At 37.1% G+C, this 23,013-nt stretch overlaps 2 protein-coding genes and 1 long non-coding RNA gene across 3 annotated transcripts; 1 reads left to right on the forward strand and 2 right to left on the reverse strand.

Annotated features, from left to right (window-relative positions):
- Positions 1 to 243: 243 nt before the first annotated feature.
- On the reverse strand, positions 244 to 5,299 carry LOC112697810 (uncharacterized). Its single transcript, XM_025751144.3, has 4 exons — positions 4,927 to 5,299; positions 4,587 to 4,638; positions 4,078 to 4,298; positions 244 to 3,524 (listed from the first exon to the last, which is right to left on the reverse strand). Exons 2-4 carry the CDS (start codon positions 4,602 to 4,604, stop codon positions 3,314 to 3,316), a joined length of 450 nt encoding a protein of 149 aa, XP_025606929.1. The 5' UTR covers positions 4,605 to 4,638; positions 4,927 to 5,299; the 3' UTR covers positions 244 to 3,313.
- Positions 5,300 to 9,205: 3,906 nt separating this feature from the next.
- On the forward strand, positions 9,206 to 10,612 carry LOC112698327 (uncharacterized). Its single transcript, XR_003151493.2, has 3 exons — positions 9,206 to 9,942; positions 10,230 to 10,375; positions 10,495 to 10,612. It is a non-coding gene; the product is annotated as an uncharacterized lncRNA (long non-coding RNA).
- A 9,514-nt stretch (positions 10,613 to 20,126) lies between these two features.
- Positions 20,127 to 20,912, reverse strand: LOC140180321 (uncharacterized). Its single transcript, XM_072220798.1, has one exon. It carries the CDS (start codon positions 20,910 to 20,912, stop codon positions 20,127 to 20,129), a length of 786 nt encoding a protein of 261 aa, XP_072076899.1.
- Between the last annotated feature and the right edge of the window lie 2,101 nt (positions 20,913 to 23,013).

Consider the following 23,013-nt stretch of genomic DNA (forward strand, 5'->3'; position numbering starts at 1 on the left):
ACCTGATTTCATGCATGGATTTATTTCAGCAACTAGAATTCTTAAGTATATATGCAAGCTAGCTTAGCATGGAAATTTTCAGGTTAAGAAATGATGTGGAACCTTTCTGCTCAAATCTCATGCCACATGGCATTTTCCAACATTTATCTCTGCAAAACGAAGACTGATTCCAAGATTAAAAGTTTTTTATGAAGTGATGCAAGATTCTTGGGGTGTTTACTTTCTCGTGTTCCTTAAGGCGTGTGCTGAAAATGAAGTATTGTTATATTGGAAGTGTTAATACACATTGTAAATAAATAAATGCATGTATGTATGAATTAGTAGTATATCATCTCAGTCCTATGGCAATTACACGACTCTTAGTACTAATAACTACATTTTTCTGATCAGATTCTTTATCACAACTGCTATATACTGTATCACTCCCCCTCAAACTCATAGTTATACGAGGAGTAACTTTTGAGATTGACCCGAAAATGGAGGAATATAGATGAAGAAAGGGGCTTAGTTAAAATGCCTGCTACTTGGTCCTTGGAATTGATATGGACAACATATAGTTTCTTCTGGTTCACTCTTTTCCGCACGAAGTGGAGATCGAGCTCAAAATGTTTAGTGCGGCCGTGTAGAATTGGGTTTGCTGCCAACAATACTGCACTGATGTTGTCGCAATACAATGTTGGAGTGATGGTAGTGTTCACATGAAGCTCAGTGAGTAGATTTTGAATCCAAATAATCTGTGAATCTGCAGCAGCAAGGCCTTGATACTCTGACTCCGTGCTTGACCTGCTCACAGAAGCTTGTTTGCGACTCGACCAAGATACCAGATTTGCTCCAAGGTAAACGCAGTAGCCACAAGTGGATCGTCTATCATCAATGTCAGAGCCCCAGTCAGAATCTGAAAAAGCAAAAATCTCTAAGTCAGAACAAGGGTGAAATGTTAAACCTTGATCGATACTGCCAGCCAGGTATCTCATGATCCGTTTCACACAATTCCAATGTGAAAGTAAAGGTTTCTGCGTATACTGACTTACTTTATTCACAGAATATGAAATTTCAGGTCTTGTTAAGGTTGCATATTGCAATGAACCTACAACAGATCTATAGAGGGAAGCGTTATCAAATTTATCACTTCCCTGACTTGTAAGCTTCAAATTGGTAACCATAGGAGTTGGTACTCCTTTTGAATTATCCATTCCTGCTTTTCTTAGTAATTCAGTAACATAGTTTGATGAGATAGGTGGAAGGCACCAGATGGGAGTTTAGTGGCTTCAATGCCAAGAAAATAACTAAACTCCCCTAAATCTGTGAGTGAAAAGATTTTATTCAAGTCAATGATTGTAGATTCAATAGCATCATCCCAGTAATTAGTATGTCATCAACATACACAAGAATATAGAGAAGAAGCTTACCACTGTGTTTTATAAAGAGGGAGGGGTCTGATCTAGCTTTAGAAAAACCAAAAATGCATCAGCGTAACTAATTGATAGAAATCTAAATTCTTCTTAACAGAATTATAACTAATTCAAACAGATTCAAACTAATTCTAGTTAACTTATCACACACATTACTAATCTCTTCCCTTAACATTCCTCCACAATTTTCATCCTTTTTGTTTTGTTTAGTAATTTTCTGGTTAACAATGGCATTGTACATCGCTTCTCCTGCCCTTATACACACCGAAATGGAAGGGCAGCGTAAAAACATTAGGCATGTCACTGAAATGGGACTTGCCATGCTTGCCACTGCATCCTTACCATATTATTACACTGGGATGATGCATTTTTAGCTGCAGCATATACTATAAACAGATTACTTTCCAAAGTTGTTAATCACATGTCACCTTATCAATTACTACATAAACAAAAACCAGATTACAATTTTTTAAAAAATTTGGGTGTGCTTGTTATCCTTGCCTTAAGCCGTATAATTCTACAAAGTCTGCATATAAATCTTCTATGTCAGTGTTTCTTGGTTATGCTCCACATCATAAAGGGTATAAATGCTTAACTTCTAATGATAAAATTTTGATTTCAAGGCATGTTTTGTTTGATGAAACTAAGTTTTCTTATCATGAATTATTCAAAGCAGATTCTCCATCTCCAACTTACAATCAATTTCCTCATACTGTTTTAACTTTTCCTCGTTCCACTACTATATCATCTCATGATACAAGTCAAAATTCTACACCTACTGCTACCTCAACAAATGAGATAAGGGATGCTAACACTTCACCTACCTCATTTACACATAATTTGCCTTTTTCTACTAACCAAACTACTGTCGTTGCAGATTCTGACTCTAATGCACCCCCCATGCCTACTAACATAATGATTGCATTCCTATTTCAAACACTGATATTCCTATTGGCAATTAACCTGTTACAACTCAGATTACTAATGTACATCCAATGCAGACTAAATCTAAGTCCGGGATTACAAAACCAAAAGTGCTACACTCAATTGTCACTGATCTTGTCAACAATACACCAACCACAGTTGCTGCTGCACTCAAATCTCCTCATTGGCTAAAGGCTATGCAAGAAGAGCTACAAGCCTTATACAAAACCAACACATGGACAATTGTCACACCAAATCCAAATGCAAAGGTTATAGGTTGCAGGTGGATTTTTGTGATTAAAAGACATCCAAATGGTGATATCCTTAAGTACAAAGCTAGGCTTGTAGCTAAAGGAAATCACCAAATAGAAGGCATTGACTTTCATCAAGTCTTTGCTCCAATTATTAAACCTACTACAATTAGAGTTGTTTTATCTATTGACTTAACTTGTAAATGGAAAATCAGACAGTTTGATTTTAATAATGCGTTTCTTAATGGGGATCTAAGTGAAATTGTTTACATGAGATACGCCCCAGGTTTTCATCAAGGTTCTAAAGATCAGGTATGTAAATTAGATAAGTCCCTCTATGGTTTAAGACAAGCACCAAGGTCTTGGTTCATTAAACTCTCAAGCAGTTTAGAATTGAAATGGGCCTTCACACAATGCCGACATCTCTTCGGACAATGCGGACATAAGTGGCAGGGAGACATATTGAATTGAAATGAAGGTGAAAACAACTTTCGAGAGAAAGTTTGTAGGCTCGGAAGAGAGAAGTTGCTTGATCCGTGTTCTCACCAAAAGTTGCGAGAGGTATGAAAATGGAGAACGCACCAGCTTATATTTGGAGATTGTTATCAGAACCGGATGACCGGTTCGACCGGAAAACCGGTGAACCGGTGGTCTAACAATACAAACTAGGGAACTTAAAATGTGTGTGTTGGGGCCTTGGGGGGAAGGCATACGAGTGTTCGCCGATTACGTTTCCACTGCTGTATTTATTGTTCCTTTAGGCATCAACCAAGGGGACCCAGAGTATCCATCAGTTTCACTAGTTGATTCTTGACTGGTAAAATCTTCATTTTCCAATATACTTGAATACTTATCATCAAGAGGGTTACATAATCCAAAGTCCAAAAGCTTCAAATGGCCATTTTTATCCAATATCAGGTTATTTGGTTTTATGTCCCTACAAGAAGAATACATTAGAATAAATAAAATTTAATAAGCACAAGCTAAATTTAAAAAGCTCCCGCGTCCAGTTTGGGTAACCAACTTAATTAAGCTCCTTTTGATAAAATAACTTAAACAATGAATGACTCTGTTAAAAGTAATTTATAAATAAGTTATTTTGTGTTTTGATTTTTAACTCTAAAAGTGCTTATTTTATAGAAATGTAATGAAAAGTAGAAGTATTATGAGAGAAGTCATTTTTTTAAACTTCTCTATAAGTTCCAAAATAGCTTCTTAAAAAGTTACAATTTGGTTTTGAAAATTGCACCAGACATTAATACTACTACTTTTCATAAGTCAAAAGTTAAAAAAATCTACTTCTAGAGTTTCCCAAACGGGTCTTAAGTACTTTCAAAAGCACCCCTAACTTTTAAAAGCCGCAAGCACAAGCACTTAGACTTTTTAATTTACCAAACGCAAAATGATGTGCTTGTGCACCAAGGCTAAGCACAAATTTTGTTTCCAAAATAGATTATCCTAAACTTTGGACAATTTCACAATAGCCATACCTGTGGACGTAGTTGTACTGATGCATTGAGTGAATAGTGAGAATTCTTTCAGCAATGCAGAAACGAGCAACATCCATCAACAATGTCATAATGTCACCACCAGGTAAATATTCCATGATGAGATATAAGAAATCTGCATCTTGGAACAAGTAATGGAGTTTTACTATGCATCTACTGTCAACCTCTGCCAGTAAGTTCCTCTCTGATCGAACATGTTCAACCTAAATTTGAATGGAAACGTATAAATTGATTCCAAAGGTCCAATGAACTGTAACAAGTAATGACAATATTTTATCTATTTGCACTGAAATTTTTTTTTTAAAAAGAAAGGACATCCAACACACAAAGCACAACCTCAAATGAATAATATATTCCAAGTACCAACACTGATATCTTGCATAAGTTTGGATTTGGATAAAAGTAGCATTATTGGCATGACCTCTCAAACTCTGCCAGAGGAAATCATGAAAAAAAATTGATGATTTATGAATTTTACTTCACTGCAATACCTGTCCGCGGCTAAGCATTTCTGACTTCTTCAACTTCTTCACGGAGCCTCACCTACATTTTTCAAAGAAAGTTAAGAACATAACACAAAGGAACTAGATTTATAATAAGAGATTAAATTTGATGCATTTGTACTATTGACAAATCATATTCATTATTTCATCTCCTTTTAAAACAATTAGAGTCAAACACTTCTATTAAATGGTAAAGCATGATTGGATGACTGCAAAAATCTTTAACTGTTAACAAAACAAAATTAAGTCATCCTAACAAATTATTAGATACTATATATGAAGGAATCTAAAGTTTATAATATAACTATCTAAAATATTTATTATGTACCTCACCAAAAGCACCTTTACCAATTACTGTTAATTGCTCAAAATCATCAACTCCAACTTTACATCTCTGAAGCCGCATATACTTTGTTTCTCTCCTCTCCAAATTCCTCATCGTCTCCTCCTCTCTTCAACAGATATTTGAGTTTCCTGCACTTTCCTCTGTAGCTCTCTACGTCTGAAAACACACCAATATAGCTACGTGCTCTCACCAAAAAAAGCGAGAGGAATGAACAAGATTGAAGACAATATAGCTGCGTGGCTTACGTTTATTTAGCGGGAAGTTCTACGTGCTTACTAGAGGTGCAAATGTTTCTGCCTGATTGGAACACTCAGAAACTAATTTAGTGTGATTTTACTGGTTTAAGATCGGGTAAGAATCTCACAACAAAATTCGATCATTATTTTGTATCGGATTCGGGTCGATATAAATTCGGCTTCACCCAACTCATGTGCACCTTTAAAAAACTAGAAAAATATATATATGTTTTAAATTAATTTTAATATTATGTTATATTAATTATAAACTTATTGTTTTATTTTTAATCAAACTTATTGAATTAGAAAATAGATAAAAAAAACATCAAATTAAAATTTATGGACAAATTCTAGTTGAAATATGGATATCAACTTTTCAGTAACAAGTTTTTTTTTTATAAATAAATGTATCATAAATAAGTTTTTTTATAAATTATTATTAAAACTTTAAAGATCCTATTTTCACACGGTTTAGACTCAGTATAGTTGTGGCCCAAAAAATTTAAGTTTCATCGAGTTTAGAATCAGATTAGGATCTAAAAAATAGACTCCGTGTATATTTATGGTCGAGTTTAGATCAGAACAAATCCAATTTCACCCGACCATGAACACCCTAGTGCTTACTAACAAGAACAAAAAGAATGCAGAAATGTGTATTGTATTCTCATTGTTGATTAATGATTATAAATGATGTATATATATATATAAAAAAATGCACAGTTCACTAAATCCATATGACAACTATTAAATGAAAAGGTGAGTCACATATTTTAGAACAAAGGAAAAAAAAGCATGAGCAAGAAAAATAGAAAAAAATATTAAATTTAGACTTGAATATCTTTTATGTTATTATTATGTTGAGCTGATGAAGGTTGGTTTAATACTTATCACAAAAATAAGATTGAAAATTTTTTTTAAATTAAAGAAAAATATTCTAAACAAACTATACATCAGATCCATCATAAAATTTTCAATTTAACCCATTTTTTAAACGAAAAAAAATATTAAATTATAACAAAAAAAATCTCAAATTTTAAAATATGTCTATCACGTCTATATACAGGATTTTTTAGTAAAAAAATAATTATTTATTATATTATTTTAATAATTTTATTATATTAATATAACTTTTAATAAATTTTACTTTTTTAATTAAAATAATAGTGTATCATAATAATACGAATTCTGGAAACACTTTTTTAAATAAATAAATTAAATATTTTATTTATTAAAATAGGTTATTTAGGCGAGATTTATTAATTTATGTAATATTAGTTATTTTCTTTATAATTATTTCTTTTCGTGTTAAAAATATAAAAAATAATAGAATATTTTTTTAAAAAATATGTATTTAAAAATTTAATTAGATTTTTAATTGTAAGTATTTTTAACTTGTAAAAAATTATTTCCTTAATTTTAATATTTTTACAATAATAAAAATTTAATTATAAAATTAAAAATAATATAAAAATTTAATTAAAAAATTATAATAACATAATTACAAATTTAATAAAATTATAAAATTAATATAATAATTAAATATTTTAATAAATATAAAATTAATTTATATTTTTATGAGTAAAATTATTTTAGTTTTAGTTTTTACTCAAATATAACTAATAATTTATCCTATTTTTTATTCTATAATGATGCCATAGATGCATCAATTCTAACAAAATTGAGGTGATGTATGTCTCATTGACTTACTTAGAAAGTTTTCCTTTAATTTATTTTTTTTATTTAAAAAGAAATTGCCTTCAATCTTCCGTGACTGACACATAAGGTCAGTATATTGTCATGCTTGTTTTTGCGATAAGCACCATAGAACTTTTCTTATTTAGCTACCGTGCTTCTTGACAGAAATTATTTTAAATATGAAAAAAAAAAGTGATATTTTTGTTGAATATTGATGTTTGAATTACTTAGAAAATAAATATCCCAAAAATATTAACACAACACTCACGTTCTGTGTTATTTTTCTAAAAATTCGAAACAGTTTTATCAAAAATTTTCAACAGAAAATTGTCATGTATCATTTCTTCGTCCAACACGCAAGAAGAGTGGTACTTTTGCAGAAATTTAGCATCGATTTTTGAGACAACTTTAATAGAGATTCGCAACAGAAATTTATCATGTGAGAACTACATAACAACACGCAGGGTGCTGATACATGTTTTTCGATGATTCCCGATGTGTCGTGATCAATGTCTCCAGACACGGAAGTACCACGTGACAGCACGCAGAGTGCCTATTGAGTGGTTTTCGTGAATGTCTGCATGCAGGAGACAGCGCATACAATAGAAAGAGGCTTCATTAACGTTTTGAACTTGGTGCAACGATTTAAAAGGGGAGGTTGGTGGGTATAAAAGGGGAGGTTGGTGCAAAGGTTTGGAGAGTGTAGTGGCTTCGTTGAAGTTCATTTCATTGCTGGAGTGTCTTGGATTTTGGAGAGTTTGGAGAGGATGAGGCAAGGATTAGAGTTATAAATGTGTAGAGAGGTAGATTTTGTGGTGTAATTGAGAGTAAGTTAGTTTTAGTTGAGAGTGAGATTAGTAAGTCTAAAATGGTATGTAATTATACATCTGCGGAAGATTATGTTATCAATTATTTGGGACATCTTAATTATATAAATTTATTATTTTCTGTTAATCTGTTAGTATTTATTTGGTTAATATTAATAGTAATTTATTACTGTTTATTTGATTATTTATAATATTTAGTTGTACTATGATTTCTGTCAATATAAATGAGTAATATAATTAGTAATAATTTGTGATTTTTCAAATATTGTTTTTTTGTTTTTCTATTGTTAGCATGTATAAATTTTTAATATTATTTTTTTATTTTTTATTTTAATACAATATTTTATATTTCTGTTAATTATTATAGTATAATATGTTATATTTTTGTTATATATAATATTATTTTTTATTTTTCTGATATAATGTTATTATGTTATTTTAGTTTTAATTATTAAAATAGATAAATAATATAAATATGAATACATAAGAATTTGAATTTTATGTAATTATTATTTATTTTATTTTTTGTTAGGACACTATTATTTATTCTAGTTGGTATCTATTAAATTAATAATCTAAATATAAAAAATATACTTTGCTTTCGAATTATACATAATTATATTTATATTGTGTTTTAATATTCATTTTACTTCATTTTATCTTGTAGTTATTAAAATGATGTAATTATTGAAATTAATAAATAATATAATATGAATAATAACATTGAATTTTGTGTAATTATTATTTATTTTATTTTCTGTTGCAACAAGTTATTAATTTATTTTTTTGGTATTTGTTAAAATGAATAAATGAAATAAAAATAAATAAAATTAATCATTCTTGGTATTTCGGTTATCCTGTGTCATGCTAATAGGAATTTTTTGTCCTGTAAACTTAATCTCAAACTGTATCAGGCCACTAAATATGACAATCGGATTCCCGTAGAGAATGTTGCTTATCCTTTTTAAAATATCATTCTCTATGCTGTGACAGAGCCCATACTGCGAACGTTATAATGCACAGATTCACAAACAAAAATGTACTCACACAAATCTCACCTCCCTTCATATGTATTTCGTATAACCTCACTATTGTGGTAAACCACTATATTTGTGGTGCCCTCCATCACACCAACAGAGCAGAAAAACACCTCTCTCGTAATGCAGTAAAATGGTAATGAGCTTCGATTTTTATAGGCAGAGGACTCACCTCACAAATTACGTGTTGCAATGCCATCCAACCAGCATTTGACACATGGTCGACATGCAGGGTGTGTGCTGGCTTAATGTTCGCAACGTGGACAACACGCAGGGTGCGTGTTGCTCCAGATTGGGACACGTGTCCATCACGTTGCGTGCATGCTAAGTCAGTAACCTGCCTGTGCGCCTGCTGTATCTTCAACATCCATCCACCTGTATATACATGAAAAAGCTCAATTTTTAGCAAAAATTCACCTCTTTTTTGTTCCATATTAAAATTTTTTAGCCGCTTTTTGATTTAGTTTGTATTTATTTTTGTTTGAGAAAAGAAAAATCAGAGTCCAAACAAGGTAAATTTTACTATTTTATTTTCCAAAAGATGGTGTTTCTAAGTTTCAAAACCCTTAGTTGACCTTTTCTTGATGATTTTAGCTTGCAAGTTGAGTTTGATTTGGATAATTTTGTTGGGACTGAGTAGTAACTCCAATATTCACAGAAGAGGTAATTGGTAATTAGTGTTTGGTTTTTTAATCTTAAAAAAGGTGGTAAAAAGGGGTGATCTCCCTGTTTTTTTAGAAAATAAAAAGACTTTTTTTTTTATTTTTTAATTTGGTATCCAATGTTATTTTTTTTAGTTGCATTCGGATTAATGTGCTATTTAGCATTACTTGAATTAAAATGGTGTCAAGTAAATTATAAAGGATTTTATTATTTATTTATTTATTTTTTGTGTGTGTCATATTTATATATATCAATAAGATGATCAAATTTGAGCGTAGGAATTGAATCCAGCCAGAATCAATCTTGTAGTCTTGTAGAATAATTTCAATGCCAGGTGGTGGAACTGCCCACGGTCGACTCGCGGAAGAGCGAAAATCGTGGAGGAAGAATCATCCATAATGTAGAATAATTTCATGTTACTACTATTTCTGATTCTAATCATTTCTTCCTTTGACGGGGATTCATGCAATGCCAAAAACAAAACCAGATGGGCCTGTGAATTTGATGTGCTGGAAATGCTTTATTCCTGGCAAGGAAGAAGTAAGTGTTAGTTACTGGCCTTAATCTTGTTCATGTTTCATGTTTTATTAATGTTTGATGTTTGATTCGATTCTTGTGAGATTACCTTTGTGTATTGAAATGATCTCTTATGCTTATTGTTTTTGGTGAAATATTAATGTTTTCTAATTGTGCAATATTGTTACTTAGCTATCTTGTTACGGAATTATCTCTCAAGAAATACTTGTAATACAAAACAACAACAATAACAATAAAGCCTTATTACACTAGCTGGTGTTGCCAATTTTGATATTGTTGTCAAAATTCAGACAGATTGGGAGGGAGGAGACTATTCCATCACTCTTCAATTTTGTGAGAATTACCCAATTAGACCTCCGATATGCAAATTTCCAAAAGGGTTTTGCCATCCTCATGTCTTTTCTAGTGGAGAAGTGTGCTTATCAACCTTAGTGATGTAAGTCTACAAGAATATGTGCACATTATGTTAATGTTAAGTGTTATAACATAGACTTAGTTTGGATTATGCTTCTTTTTCCTTATTCTTAAACATTTAATATGCATTTTTAATTTAAGGGTCGGAAACCATCCATTACAATGACGCAAATCCTTTTGGGAATTCAGGATCTGCTCAACCAATCTAATACTGCTGATGCTGCACATTTCAAACCTAACCAACTTTTCGTCAAGGTTCTTCTTCTGCATCAATGTTATGTTGCGACGAGTTGAGTTTAGTGCATTGTGTACTAAAGTAATTTAATCGAATAGATTTGAGCCTGGTCAAATGTTTATCATTAGGTTACTTTAGTGTACGATGATGCATTCGGTTCAACTCGATGAACCTAAAATTTTTCCCTAAAATTAAATTCCACTTTTAAAAAGAGAATGTTTAACAATGTTGCTTTGAAATGCAGGATCCTGCTGAATATAAGAGAAGGGTGCAACTTCAGGCCAAATAATATCCACCTACTATTTAGCATCTTGTTTGGTTTTGTTATCTGATTTTGAAGTTTAAATTACTTTATTAGCTTTGATATGTTAAGTGAATTTAAAGACCTAATTAATCATTAGTTTCCTACTTTCCTACCTTAGCTTATTATCATCATGAATAGGGCCTTTAGTTGTATTTCACTATTTTGGAAACCATGCTTGGATATGAGTTACAATATAATGCTAAAGATTGTGTTTTTTGGTATTATAAATGTTTGTGAGAAGATATGAATTAGGTTAATTATTTTTTGAGTAACGGACAAATAGGTTCCTAACCTTTTATTTTGCGGACATTTTTGTTTCTGACCATTGAAAAATACTTTTAAATTCCTGACCTTCACAAAATTTGGACGGATCAGTCCCTGACGGAGGCATTTGGACGAAGGGACTGATCCGTCCAAATTTTGTGAAGGTCAGAGTCTTAAAAGTATTTTTCAATGGTTAGGGACGAAAATGTCCGTGGGACAAAAGGTCAGAACCTATTTGTCCTTTTCTCTTATTTTTTAAAAGAAATTTAAGGAAGTTACATGTACTCATGCGGGGCCATCCATTGAGAGACAGAGACTAAGAGACAGAGATGTTTGGTGCAAAATGGGAAACAGAAATTGAAACAAGAATGAAACTCTAATTTAATTTGTACAAAGGGTAAAATTGGAATTAATTAATTGAAATGAGGATATTTTACGTATAAAATGTTATTAAAGTTTCAGTCTCCATCTCTAAAAATTTTAGTCCCCTGTGTCCCTACTTTTTGGAGGTATTGAAATTTTAGGGACAGAGACAGAAATTTTAGTATCAGTCTCTAAACTAACAAACATGATACTGAGTCTCAGTCTCTCAGTCTCTGTCTCAGTACCTCAAAACAAACGCTACCATAGTGTTCACCAACAAGTATATGATATAAGGACTTGATTGTAAAATTTTTAAAATAAAAGGAACTTGTTGAATTGGATAGAAATTTAATTTTGAGACATTTAAAACAGGACTTGAATGAAAATTTTATAAGATAAAGTATAATTTTTATTCCTAAATTTTTTTAAAAATTTTAAAAATATTATTCATATTTAATTTATTTTAAGTTTATTTTTAATATTTTAAATATGTTTCAATTATACTTTTTAAAACATTATAAATGAAAATGTTGCACCAAAGGATGCAATATATCCAGCCTAACTTGATAATTAAATTGGTGGGTTATTCCATATGTCTTGAACCCAGAAACAACTCAACAATTGGATAAACAAATCAGACAAAATTTGTCATTCTATAAAATTTTTCTTCCTATATTACTATGGAGTGAACTAGTGAAGATTGTACCTTATTGTTCACTTGTACCACTATGTCATCGTAGGATCCATAAAATGGCACCAAATCATAAGGAAGCTGATAAGGTAAATGCTTGATAACTGCTTCAAAGATATGTATTGAGAAACCAGTGATATGTATTTGATTCAGCCTCTGATCATAACTCACATTCACAAGAACTCTACCAGAGGCCAAATCAGAAGTAGAAGAAGGACTAATTTGGTTGACAAGGTTCTCTGAGAAACCGGATTCCGGTGACCAATATGCTAACTCATTGTAACTTCTTCCAATAACATTGACAATCTTAAACGTTGATGGTTCCAACAATTTTCCATCTTTGAAGCTTATTTTACCACTTAGACCCTCATGATTTGTAGCTACAACATTCTTTGAGAACTCTTCCATAGAAAAGTTTCCTTGTGATTGTGATTTTCTTATAGCATGTGCAATGATACAAATGGCATCATAAGCTCTAAGAGCAGAGAGACTTGGATAGGGATTTTCTGTTTCTTCTTCAGGATATTCCAATAACACCTTGCATATTGAAGGTAACAGATGAATAATCCATTGAATCAAGATGGCTAGCAATGTCATCTGTGATGATCCACACTCACCCTTTTTCCATCAATCCCATCTGATTCGCTTTCTCGAATAGAATAGTTGCAAACTCTAATGACGATTGTAGAATCAAGAAAACCCTGTTATAGCTCTTGCTCTTTAGCTTCTTAAATTCATGTTCTATAGCTGTTTTTGGATCTAAAGGGGGGTCCATTGAAGGAAAAGCTACATAGTTTTCAATCAGAATTAACATGGCTAAGAGATTATAAGAGTTTTGTTAATATATCTGAATCATAAGAGGTGAATCCATTGTCATGTTCATAAAATGCTGTCACTTTTCTCCAATTGAATTCACATATGATGACTGCAATACATTGTAAGTTCAAGGTAATGTCATAAACTATTTGTATGAAGCTTGGCAATGGAATTTGTCTTATTTCTGAACTTGATGTTACGGATATAATGGGAATTTCATTTGAGCTTTGATGAATCTCATTGACCAATGTTACTCCATCAAGTTTTGTTCCTATCATAGCTTGCACCTTTTTGTTCCTATTATAGAAAAAGGCAAATTATGTGTAAATGAGGTAGGTTAAGTGTTAGGATCCCTTATCTCATTTGTTGAGGTAGCAGTAGGTGTAGAATTTTGACTTGTATTATGAGATGATATAGTAGTAAAATTAGGAAAAGTTAAAACAGTATGAGAAAATTGATTGTAAGTTGGAGATGGAGAATCTGCTTTGAATAATTCATGATAAGGAAATTTAGTTTCATCAAACAAAACATGCCTTGAAATCAAAATTTTATCATTAGAAGTTAAGCATTTATATATTATACCCTTTATGATGTGGAGCATAACCAAGAAACATTATAGAATATTTATATGCAAGCTTTGTAGAATTATACGGCTTAAGGCAAGGATAACAAGCACACCCAAATGTTTTTAAAAAATTGTAATTTGGTTTTTGTTTATGTAGTAATTGATAAGGTGACATGTGATTAACAACTTTGGAAGGTAATCTGTTTATAGTATATGCTGCAGCTAAAAATGCATCATCCCAGTGTAATAATGGTAAGGATGCAGTGGAAAGCTTGGCGAGTCCCATTTCAGTGACATGCTTATGTTTTCTCTCTGTCCTTCCATTTTACTGGTGTGTATAAGAGCAAGAGAAGCCATGTACAATGCCATTAAGTACTCTCTTCCATGATCAGTATGTAAACCTTTAATTTTAAGTCCAGTATGTCTTTTAATTTCATTTTTAATAAATGGAACAATTAGTGATTACAATTGAATTCTTATATAATAAATGAACTCATATTGAATCAAATTAATGAATTAGTAATAGATATAGACATAATAGACTGTGATGTTTAAAAAAAAAAAAAGAAGAAGAAGAAAAAAGTTGTGTGTAAGAGACTTAACGTGTATAAGTAAATCAAGCATAATTTTTATGTATTATTGTTAGATTAGTCTTAAATTTTTTGAAAATTTAGCCGTTGAAAGTATATTTGATTCAAATCGAAAACTTTTGGGACAAAATTAAAACAAAATAAAATTTAAGGATATTTTTAAAATTTTTACCAAACTTTAAGAATAAAAAGTATACTTTTCTTTTAAATAAAAAAGAATAAATTAAGAAAAAGGATACACTAATTGAAGCCTTTGATCTGCAAACACTAGAGGTGGAGAAATTGGAGATGTTGCTGCTACAATTGGAACTGATTTGGCAACACTTTTGTTTCTGTGGCCTTTGTTTTTTGTGTTGTGTAGTGCTGATGTGTGGATAATAGAAAGAAGGCACATTAACAATAAGAGACTGTACAAAGTTCTTGAGATTGAGAATTTTTGTGAGTGGATACTCATCATGTTGTATGATCCTAACTAAAATTTGGTGAGCAACATTCAAAGTTTTAAAGGGCAACAAAGTGGATAGAAAGAAGAAATGAAGTTAGGCCACACTTAAATTGAAGCACTTTTAGGGTGTGAGTGATGAGTGTGTGCATAAACAACTCATCGGACAGATAATAATGACAAATGAAGCATCTAGAATCATATATATATATATATATATATATATATATATATATATATATGGATAAAAATATTAGGTGCTCACTAAAAATCAGTAATCATATAAATTATTTTATATTTGTATGTATATATATGTCTTGTTTAATTGATTTTAATATTTATTTTATATTTTAATGTATATTCTATATAAATAACTAATTTGTTAGTAATTTTGTTTTAAATATGTAACATGATTCGAATTAAATTTATGTATATTTATGGGTAAATCACTTCTATAAATCAAAACAATTTTAAAATTACCTTAATTCCCTAAATCTAAAAATGTTATGTAGTCGTCTCCATTTACATTTCTATGTAAATCGAATTCAATAAATTCGAATTAGGGGTTTTAGTAGTAAATCTAATCTATAAAATTCGAATTACTTGATAATCACATCTATTACTAAATCAAATGAAAAAGACTCGATTTAACCTCCTTCATAGTGAATTGAATTGGTCGAATTTGATTTACAATGAACTGATATATATTTAAATTTTACCCATAGTAAATCGAATCAAACGGTATCGATTTAGAGCCAATAGTAAATCGAATGTAATAGTTTCGATTTACTAGCATTCATTGTCTTTAGTAAATCGAATCAAATAGGGTCGATTTATCTATGTGTGCCTATATATACAATTCGAATTCAATTCATTCGATTTAGAAACCAACATTCCCACCTCACCACCCCCTCCAAATCTTGGAGAAAAATCCGCAGGTAATTCAAATCTGTACACATAGAGGACGATCTGAATCATCTGTATCGGTTAGATGAAGTCGTGTATATTGCTAGTGTCATCCATGCATAATTTAGTCATGCTAGTAATGTTAACATGCTTTTTGTAGTAGTTGTTTAAGGTCGTTAATTAGGAATTAGAAAATTAATTTTTACAATATTGTTCGGCTCTTCGGGAGACCGGACGGTTCGGGGACGGATCGTGGATGCTGATTGTGAGCTTCGGTCGCTCTTAGGGCCTGGCGCGTTGTTTGTGGAGTATCCGATATCACGAGCTCTTCGGGTGGAGAGGGGGGTGTCACTTACAAAGACACTCCGACGCCCAAGTCAGTTAAGTGTACAGGTGAAAAGGTGTAAATGTGCTAGTGACGTACCTTGGGGGAGGGGTAGGACCCTCCCCTTATATATTGTCTCAGAAGTGGGTCTCACAAGGGCAGACCCACCTTCCTCGAAGCTTCCCAAGACAGCTGTAGTAGAGAGCTATCAAGGACGCGTGTCCGGGTCGGGGGATGAGTGCCGCACCCAACCGTTCGGGTCGGGTGGTCCGTGGGTCGGGTCGGCCCGCGCGATATTTGGGTCAGGCCGTAACAGTGCCCCCAGCGCGACAGCAATGGTCGTGGGCGCCATTGGTGGCGCGTTATGTCCTGTCGCGTGTCGTCGCCAGGTCGGCCGCTCGTGGAGAGAACGTGCCTCCTGCGCGCGTGTCTGTTCGTTGCTAGGGATAACCTTTCGTCGCCTCATTCTTTGCGTCGAGCATTTAATGCTCATAATGGGTTGTTTCAAACCCCGCGAGTAAAGACTCCTTTACCCTTCACCTTTCGCGCTTCCTACGTCCATTTCTTAACTCCATAAACAGTTTTCGTTTTCATTTCATTTCCTTGCTTTCTACTCCCATCTTTTTCTCTCTTGGATTTCCTGCTGCTATCCCTGCATCCTTCTGCATCAACCCTTTCTTGCTTTCCTTTCAGCCATCACAACTAATCCAGGTAAGCATTAATCCTTCGCTCTCTGTTTTATGTTCAATTTTCCTTATTATCAACGCTCCTATAGGGATACTGTTCTTTTGCTCAGATTTGCATGCTGGATAGCATTAGTGTTAGGTATGTGCACTAGGGGGGTTACCATTCCAGGGCATTGGTTTTTTAGGCTTTTACTTAGAATTTGCCTCAACCATGCTTGATTTCAATTATTGAGTAGGCTAAATGTAGTTTCTAGGCCTTTTTCGAACTCCCGACCTCGTAGACTAACCGAGTGGTGCCCCCATTGTAGGTATGCCTCGTATCGTCTCGCGAGCCTCCACCTCAAACGTGGGTTACGACCGGTATGCTTGGGTGACCTTCGATGTGAAGGACTCCCCAAATAAGATGGGTGAGGCGGAGCTCACAGAGTTCCATCAAGCTGAATACTTATGCGGTGGGACTGACGAGGAGGCTAACTACGATGTCTTCGTTCCCGCCCCCCACGAACGGTTATACGAACTCAACCTCCATTCCCCCCCCCCGAGTTCCCGATTGAATTTGGTTCTACAAGGCGATGTTCACCCAATTGGGGGTCCGCCTCCCTTTCTCTTCCTTTCAAATGGCGCTACTTGGTCGGATTTCCGTGGCGCCGTCGCAGTTGCATCCGAACAGTTGGGCTTCCATCCGCTGTTTCGAGATGGTGTGTGAGTATTTGGAGCTTCCGGTGTCCGTCGACCTTTTTCTCTTTCTGTTTTACCTTACGAATCCTTCCAAAGAGGGGAAAGCAAGGAAGGAATTCATGTCCTTCGATCTGCCCAGGGTCGGAGGATTTTTGGCTTGTTCGAGGACTCTTATCATGGGTTTAAGGACAAGTATTTCAAGGTGCGTCCAGTCAAAGGTCGTTATCCCTTCTGGTTGTCGTTGAAAGGGCAACACCTCATCCCGATGTATTGGAGTTTTGGGACGGGGTCCAACACCTTTATTAAGGTGACGTATAAAAGGATGTCCGACGTGGACAAAAAGATTGCCGACGTGTTGTTGGCCGTTCTTGAGAAAAACTATGTGAATCCCCATCTCCTTATGGGTGACCGGGAGGCCGCTAGAAATTATATTTGTGAGTAGCTTTATCTTGTACTTACATTACTTGTTGCCTTGATTTTGTCATGCTGATCTAACGACTAACCGATTTCGTTACTTTTGTTGTAGTGGGGATGTCTACCGAGATGACTGGCCTTGAGAACCTATTCAACACTTTCCTTGCCAGCGACAGCGATGAGGAGCGGGCTGACGAGAACCAGGAGGCTTCGCCCAAACATAACGAGAACCAAGCCATGCCTCCCCCAAACGCTGCCAAGGCGCAGGTCGAAGGTTCTGGTGGCGCTCGCATCTCTCCCCTCCGAGAAGAGGCCGTCGGTGCTGGCGGGGACTCGAGCTCTAGTCCACAGTTCGAGGAGGATGACGTGAAAATCGTGAGTAACCCGAAGAGGAAAAGGTCGTCTTCCAGCCTAGAGGGAGTCCTTACCGTGATAGAAAGGAACTTCGATGCCGGGAACTTTATAGATTCCCAGTTGCTTCCCGGCACGGAGGGCTATTTCGACGGCTCCGACCTCCCTGGGCAGGCTAGGTGGATGTACTGTTCTCTTCTTCGTGGCGCTGCTATAGCAAGGAAGGACGAGTTTGAACTATCGGGAATGCAGTCATTGCGGAGGAAGCTGGAATCCGCTGTTAAGGCCAATAATGGGTTTAAGGTTGAAGTTGAAACACTTCGGGAGCAGTTGTCCCAGGCGGAGGAGAAACTCAAAGCTGCTGAGGAGAAGGCTGCATCCGACGAGGAAAAGCTGAAAATCTCTGTTGCCACCGTTTTCTGGCTAACCGAGCGCGAGATGACTTTGGAGAGTCAGCTCAATGCTGCGCAGGGCTGGGTGGTTGCTTTAGAGAAAGAACGTGATGAGGTCGTCTCGTCGGCTAAGACTGCTCAGGCCCAGGCTGAAGAGTTTAAAAGGAAGCACTAAGAGATCGTGAAGCAGGGGAAAGGCGCGATCTTGATGACTGAGGAGGCCCTTAAGGCTCAAGTGAAAATCGTGGCTCCTAACTTCGACACATCGGCAATCGGCGTTTTTAAAACAATCAAAGATGGAAGGATTGTCGATATGCCAAAGAAATGATCTCTTGCACCTTGTTAATAATTGTTGTAGAACTTTTTCACGTGGTTCGATGAACTTTGTAGATTGTGGTCTAAACTATTTTGGTAGCCGCTTGGCCAGCTTATAATTATTGTCTTTTTTCCGCCTCCTCGGCAGCGCATTCTCGTTTTATTTTTGTTACCGTTTTGTTGGTATTGGCTTATCGCTTGCATTTGTTTACCGTCGCGTGGTAATTTGACGAAGCCAGGTCGTGGCTTTACTATTGCTATAGCCATTTGTTATCGTGTTTGTTTAGTTGGTTCCCGGGGTGATCAGTCTCGGGGTACCGTGTTCGTGGAAACATCATTGTCGCAGGACGCATAAGAGGGGGAAAGTGAATTTAACAAGTGAACATTAATCGACAGTTAAACTAGTATATCTCAATAATAAGTACTTATCAAAAGTAAATTATTTGAGCTCGTTTAATCGCCTACTCGGCGTGTTTGAATTAAGAGTAAAATCTTCTTAAGTTACCTGCGTTCCAGGTTCTCAGGATTTCCCTGCCATCGAGCTTCTCCAATTTGTAGGCGCCCTTGCCGATCACTTCTTTGACCCTGTATGGGCCTTCTCAGTTTGCCGCTAGCTTCCCTTCCCCTCTAGTTGGCAGCCCGATGTCGTTGCGGCGTAGGACCAGGTTGTTTTGTTCAAATTCTCTTCTGAGCACTTTGGTATTTTAACGCAGGGCCATTCTTTGCTTTAGCTCTATCTCTGACAAATGGGTCATCTCTCTAGCCTCATCCACTAGGTCCTTTTCTACAGCTTCCTCCACTCCTTTCAGAAGTAGTCGTGGGCTCGGCTCGCCGTTCTCCACGGGTATCATAGCATCCACTCCATACGTTAAGCGAAAAGGGGTTTCTCCTGTGGACGACTGCTCGGTCGTTCGGTAAGACCAAAGAACTGATGCGAGTTCGTCATCCCATGCGCCCTTTTTGTTATCGAGCCTTTTTTTGAGGCCCAGCAAGATGACCTTGTTTGCGGCCTCGATTTGGCCGTTCATCTGAGGATGTTCTACGGATGAGAACTTTTTCTTTACACCCAAACCGGCGAGGAACTCCACGAACTTCTTGTCAGTGAACTGCGTCCCGTTATCAGAGATAACGACTTCCGGGATGCCGAATCGGGTTATCACCTGTCTCCACATAAACTTTCGACAATTGGACGACGATATGCTGGCTAGCAGCTTAGCCTCTATCCACTTGGTCTAATAGTCGATGGCGACTATGAGATATTTGACTTGTCCCGGACTAACCGGGAAGGGTCCCAAGAGATCGACTCCCCATTGTAAGAAAGGTCGGGAAGATGTCAACAGGTTTAGCTCGGAAGCCGGCGCCTTATGGAAACTGGCGTTCTCCTGGCACTTGACGCATTTCCTTACGAATTCTTCGGAGTCCCTCATCATTGATGGCTAGTAATAACCGGCTCTAACGAGTTTTCTTGCCAGGGCCTTGCCTCCGATGTGATGACCGCAGCACCCCTCGTGGACCTCTCTGAGCACATAGTCCGTTTGGTCGGGGTGGAGGCACTTCAACAGAGGTTGGCTGAGTCCCTTTCTAAACAACTGCCCCTGTATGGTCGCGTATTTGGCCGCCTCCCTTTTCAATGTTTTGGCCACCTTCTCGTCGTCAGGGAGCTTGCCGCTTTCTAGAAAGTCGGTTATCGAGTCCATCCAGGAGGGATTTATCTTTGTCAAGTGGAGGGTGACTGCTGGTTCCTTTACCAAGCCCTGAATCAGAGACCGGTTGCCAGCCCCTGGTTTGGTGCTCGCTAGCTTGGACAGGAGGTCCGCCCGTGTGTTCCTTTTTCTCGGAACGTGTTGGATCGTGACCTCCTCGAATTGTTTGCTCAATTCTTTGACCTTCTCTAGATACTTCTGCAACAGGGAGTCTCTGGCTTGGTAGGTCCCATTGACCTGAGAAGTGATGACCTGCGAGTCACTGCACACTTCTAGCCTGGTGGCTCCGACTTCCCGTGCTAAGATTAAACCGCCCAGAAGGGCCTCGTACTCTGCTTGATTGTTTGATACTGGGAACTCGAACTTGATCGACTGTTCATATACGACTCCAACGAAACTCTCCAGGATGATCCCGGCACCTCCGAACGTCTGGTTGGAGGCCCCGTCTACATGGAGCCTCCACCGTATGCTCGTTCTCTCGGCCGGGTCCCCTGTTACTTCTACTAAGAAATCGGCCATTGTCTGCGCCTTAATCGCATGCCTGGGCTCATATTGCAAGTCGTACTGGGACAGCTCAATGGCCTAAGTCATCATTCTTCCTGCTAGGTCGGGTTTCTAGAGTATCTGGCGGATTCCCTGGTCTGTTCTCACGACCACTTGGTGACCTTGGAAGTATTGTCGTAATCTACGGGAAGAGGTTAGGAGTGCAAGTGCCAACTTCTCTAGTTTGCTGTATCTCAATTCTGTCCCTTGCAGTGCTTTGCTCATGAAGTAAATTGGTTGCTGAACCTTCTCTTCTTCCCGTACCAAAACCGCCGCCATCGCTTCATCCGTTATGGCTAAATACAGGTAGAGCGGTTCTCCGGCCTTGGGTTTCCCGAGAACGGGTGGTGTTGCGAGGATCTCTTTGAAATGCTTGAATGCTTCTTCACACGCCGGGGTCCATTCAAACGCTATCCCCTTTTTCATAAGGTTGAAGAATGGTAGCGACCGAGCAGCCGACGCTCCGAGGAACCGTGATAGTGCGGTGAGCCTCCCCGTCAACCTTTGGACATCTTTGACACACCCTGGGCTCTTCATCTGGAGTACTGCTTCACATTTTTCCGGATTGGCCTCTACCCCTCTTTGGGTTATCATGAATCCCAAGAACTTTTCTGCTTCCATGGCGAAGGCACACTTAAGTGGGTTGAGCCTCATGCCATGTTGTTGAAGGGAGGCGAATACGTTTTCCAGGTCCACTACGAGGTCATCAGGTCGGGTGGTCTTTACTAAGACATCATCGACGTATACTTCCACCGTTTTACCTATGAGGTCGCTGAATATCTTATTCATCAGCCTCTGGTTGGTGGCCCCTGCATTCTTCAGCCCGAACGGCATTACCATATAACAGTATGTTCCTCCAGGCGTTATGAACGCTGTCTTCTCCTCGTCTGGCCGGTCCATCAGTATCTGATTGTAGCCAAAATAAGCATCCATAAAGCTCAGATACCGGTATCCCGCCGCCACGTCGACGAGCACATCAATATTGGGTAAGGGGTAGCAGTCCTTGGGGCAAGCTTTGTTGAGATCAGAGTAATCCACACATATCCTCCATTTTTCATTGTGCTTTCTTACTAGAACTACATTCGACAGCCAAGTCGAGTAGTCGAGCTCCCGGATAAATCCCGCTTCGAGGAGGCTGGCCGTCTGCCTGGCTACCCCTTCTCTCTTTCTTGTGACATCTTCCTTCTCCTCTGAGCCACTGGTTTGGCTTCCGGCTTGACGGCCAAGTGGTGTGACATGAGTTGGGGGTCTATCCCCGGCATGTCAGCTGGCGTCCAAGCAAACAGGTCGCCGTTAGTCCTGATCATTTTCATTAGGGGTTCCTTCAGGTCGTGTGGGAGGTTTCTGTTTATGAAGGTGAACTTCTCCTCTGTGTCGCCAACTCTGAATTTTTCTAAGTTCCCCTCTGGTTCAGGTCTGGGTTTGTCCTCGACTCTAGCGTCCAGGTCGGCAAGGAATACTCTCGATGCTTCCTTGGACTTCTTCCTTAATGGGAGACTGGCATTGTCGCAAGCGACTGCCGTTTCCAGGTCTCCTTTTATGGATCCCACGGATCCGCCGTCAGTGATGAACTTCATTACCAACATCTTTGTACTGATCAGTGCGCCGAGATCGTTGATGGTCTTCCTTCCTAGGATGACGTTGTAGGCCGTGGAGTCTCGCAGAACTACGAACTCAGCCATTATCGATCTTCGCTCCTGTCCTAGTCCTATGGACATTGGCAGGGAGATTATCCTGTCTGGCTTGATGAAGTGGTCACCTAGTTCTACAACACCGTGCTGGTGAGTCTTTAAGTCGGCATCCCGTAGACCCAAGGCATCGAACACATTGCGGAACATGATATTCGAGTCGGCTCCGGTGTCTACGAGGATCCGCTTGATGAGGCCGGTTCCCACTCTGGCCGTTATGACCATGGCAGGGCTTTCTGCGATCCCATCAAACCATTGGTCTTCCGAGCCGAACGAGATAGGTGGAAACCTTTTGGAGTTTTGCGCGGAAGATGAGGAAACCGCTAGGACCTTGGCGTCCTTCTTGTGTGCCGACTTAGACCTTGGGGCCACATTTCTTGCTGTTACCA

This window comes from Arachis hypogaea, chromosome 16 (assembly GCF_003086295.3).
Source record: "Arachis hypogaea cultivar Tifrunner chromosome 16, arahy.Tifrunner.gnm2.J5K5, whole genome shotgun sequence".
NCBI lineage: Eukaryota > Viridiplantae > Streptophyta > Magnoliopsida > Fabales > Fabaceae > Arachis > Arachis hypogaea.

Bases quoted from the DNA above. Each gene is read 5' to 3' on its own strand.
- LOC112697810 (XM_025751144.3), bottom strand. The intron at 3,525-4,077 runs GTATGGCTATTG...TTCTTCTTGTAG, and splicing joins CAGTACAACTACGTCCACAG to GGACATAAAACCAAATAACC.
- LOC140180321 (XM_072220798.1), bottom strand. From the start codon at position 20,912: ATGGCCGATTTCTTAGTAGAAGTAACAGGGGACCCGGCCGAGAGAACG.